Source organism: Lepidothrix coronata, unplaced genomic scaffold (genome assembly GCF_001604755.1).
Source record: "Lepidothrix coronata isolate B3197 unplaced genomic scaffold, Lepidothrix_coronata-1.0 Scaffold509, whole genome shotgun sequence".
In the NCBI taxonomy this organism is placed as follows: Eukaryota; Metazoa; Chordata; class Aves; order Passeriformes; family Pipridae; genus Lepidothrix; species Lepidothrix coronata.
This window is the reverse complement of record NW_016690689.1, coordinates 24449-27592: the sequence shown is the minus strand read 5'-3', so window position 1 is coordinate 27592 and position 3144 is coordinate 24449. Positions and strand designations below refer to the sequence as shown.

Here is a 3144-nt window from a genome sequence, read left to right as displayed (position 1 = left end):
TGGGCGGGGCTTGGGCACGAGGGGCGGGGGGTTGCTCGCTGTGGGCGGGGCTTGTGCACCTCAAGGAACGGGCTCGTGAGCGTCGGGGGCGGGGCTTGTACACAAGGGGCGGGGCTTGTGCGACAAGGGGAGGGGCTTTGCCTCACGGGGGTGTGGCCTGTCCTACTGCCCGCCCACCCGCCCGCCGGGCCGTGCAGCCCGGGACCCTCGGGAACACCCTCCGAGCAGAAACGATAGTTCCTTTGCCCCCCGACACACTCCCAGCAAGTCTGTGCCACCGCCCGGACTGTACCATAGCACCTCGAACGCCCGTACACCCCCCACCCCTTACACCCTTACATTACCTCCCCCTGCACCCCGAACCCCCCCACACTCCCCCTTCCATACCCTACCCTCCTATGCCTCATCTCCTGCACCCCTATACCACCCCCCGGACTACACCATAGCACCCCCGAACCCTCACACACCCCACCCTGCCATCCCCTGCACCGCTGTACCTCATCCCTACACCCCTATACCTCATCCCTACACCCCTATACCACCCCCACACCCCTATACTAACCCCCCATGCCATAACTCCCTGAATCCCCACACCCCAGCACCCCCATACCGTACCCCACCCCTGCACCCAATACCACACACCACAGACCTTCTACCCCCCACCATAACCCCCCACCCCCATACCATCCCTCCCCCGCACTACACCTGTCCTGCACCCCAAAACCAAAACCCTCCCACCCCACACCCCCTATTCCATAACCCCCCGAGCCCCCATACACACCCCATACCACACCTCCCACCCCAAAATCCTCCCACTATCCCCGCGCCGGACCCTCACACCATCCCCCCTCTATACCACACTTCTCCTATACCCCCACAGCACCCTCAAACCCTCCCGCAACATCATCCCCCCTGTACCCCCACCTCACCCCACACCACCATCCCAGACCCTCACACCCTCCTATCCCCCCCGCACCCCAACTCCATCCTCCTTCCACACCAGCCCCCACAACTCAATCCCCCTGCACCCCCCATCCCATCCCCCCGTACCCCCACACCAACCGCAGACCCTCATACACCCCCATCCCCCCCTGCACCCCAATTCCACCCCCCTTCCACACCAACCCCTCATAACCCAATCCCCCTGCACCCCCCCCCCCATTCCCCCTCCCAGCCCCCCCCCGCACCCTCAGGCCCCCGACAGAGCCCCCCCAGACACGGCAGCCGCAGTGGTTGTCTCTCCTTTAATAGCTGTCCCCGCGGGGGGGTCCCCCCAGCACCCCGATTGTCCCTCGCGCCCCCCCCCCGCACCACCCCGGGGGGACCCCCGGGCGGCCCGGCCGCCCCGGCACAGCTTCGAGGGGGCCGCTGGGAGGGGGGTGTAAACATTTTTGGGGGTCCCGGCCCCCCCCCGGGCTCACCCCGGGGCAGCGAAGCACCGTTTCCTCCTGGCGGTTTTGTTTTTTTCGTTTTTTGGAAAAGAGTAAAATCGGCCAAATTCCCCCCAAACTGTGTCCCAAGGGGGGCGTTATGAGGGGCAGGGGGGCACGGGGGCCCCCCCCACGGCGCCGTGCCGCAGGTCGATGGGGTGGGGGGGGATCCCGGCGGATTCCAGCGCCAGCCCCCGCACGCAGCCCGAGATCCCGGAGCTGAACTTGCCCGCGGTGAGGGCGCGGGGGTCCGGGGCTCCGCCTGGGGGGACACGGGGGCACGTGGGGAGGGGCACACCCTGCGCTGTGCCGTGTCCTGGCCCGGGGCACTGCCCACGGCCAGCCCACGGCCCAGCAGTGGCCTTATCCCGTGCCCCACCCATGTGCATCCTGTGTCCCACACAGCGTCCCACTCCATGTTCATCCTGTGTCCCCTCTCATCCCACTCTGTGTCCTATCCCGTGTCCATCCCATGTCCCACACAGTGTCCCACCCCATGTTCATCCCATGTCCCTTCTCGTGTCCCACCCCATGTTCATCCCATGTCCCTTCTCGTGTCCCACCTGGTGTCCTATCCCATGTGTCATCCCATGTACATCCCATGTCCCGTACAGTGTCCCACCCCATGTCCATTCTGTGTCCCATTTCCCATGTGTTTCCCTGCATCCCACCCTGTGTCTCACCCCATGTCCATTCTGTGTCCCATTCCGTGTCCATCCCATTTCCCACCCCATATCTGCATCCTGCCCTGTGGCCATCTCGTGTCCCAACCCATGTCCCCCCCCACTGTCCATCTCACATCCACCCCATGTCCGTTCCACCTCCTGTCCCCTGTCCCATCTCATGTCCCCCCCATGTTCATTCCATGTCCATCCCATCTCCACACCGTGAACATCCCAGGTCCCATCTTATGTCCCACTTGGTGTCCCACCCCATCTCCCACCCCATGTCCCCCCCATGTCCCCGTGTCCCCCCATCCTCCCCTGTCCCCCCCACGTTCCCCCTCCCATGTCCCACATACCCACGTAGACGTTGCCCTCGGTGTTGGCCATGATGTTGGATCCGGGGGATTCCCCACTCACCGGCTCCTCCCCGTCCACCTGGAGCTGTCCACGCCGGCCCTCCCTGCGGGGCATCGTCAGCACCCCCACCCTGACCCCCACCCTGACCCCCACCCACACCCGGGCCCCCCAGCCCCTCCTGACCCCACCCACCTGGTCACTGTCACCCGGTGCCACTCGCCATCGTTGATGGGATCCTCAGAGACGATGGTGGCCTCGCCACTGCCCAGCTGGTAACTGTGGGGGATGTGGGGTCAGCCTGGGGGGCACCTCGGGGGGCACCTCGGGGGGCACAGGTACCCTCACCCCGGTGCCCCGCTCACCTGAACACCAGGTGCCCATCCTTCAGCCCCAGTCCCAGGAAATCTTTGGCTTTGCCGCCCTCACCGGGCTCCTGCGGGCACAGGGAGGGGGGTGAGCGGGGTGGGGGCACCCCGACCCCCTGCCCTGAGGGGGTGGAGCCCCTCGGACCCCTCCCTGTCACCCCGAGCTCACCATCCCGTGCCACAGCAGCAGCCCGTGGGCGCTGAGCGTCCGCAGCTCCAGCTCGATGGTCTCGGGCGCCTCAGGGGGGCTGCGAGGGGAGGGGGGGTTGGGGGGCACCACCCAAAAAACGGGGTTGTGCCATGAGGGGGGGGTGTGCAGCACCCAAA

General features: G+C 66.4%; 1 protein-coding gene across 1 annotated transcript in view; it reads right to left on the bottom strand.

The window, feature by feature from the left end:
• Window positions 1-1264: 1264 nt before the first annotated feature.
• The window catches only part of HSPG2 (heparan sulfate proteoglycan 2), a gene marked incomplete at its 5' end in the record, with an annotated part of 26234 nt that continues 24354 nt past the window's right edge, over window positions 1265-3144 (bottom strand). The window contains 5 exons of the mRNA XM_017839836.1: window positions 1265-1692; window positions 2452-2555; window positions 2645-2728; window positions 2815-2885; window positions 2987-3065. Of these exons, the coding sequence (XP_017695325.1) occupies window positions 1529-1692; window positions 2452-2555; window positions 2645-2728; window positions 2815-2885; window positions 2987-3065 (502 nt within the window). The remainder of the gene's footprint in view (window positions 1693-2451; window positions 2556-2644; window positions 2729-2814; window positions 2886-2986; window positions 3066-3144) is intronic.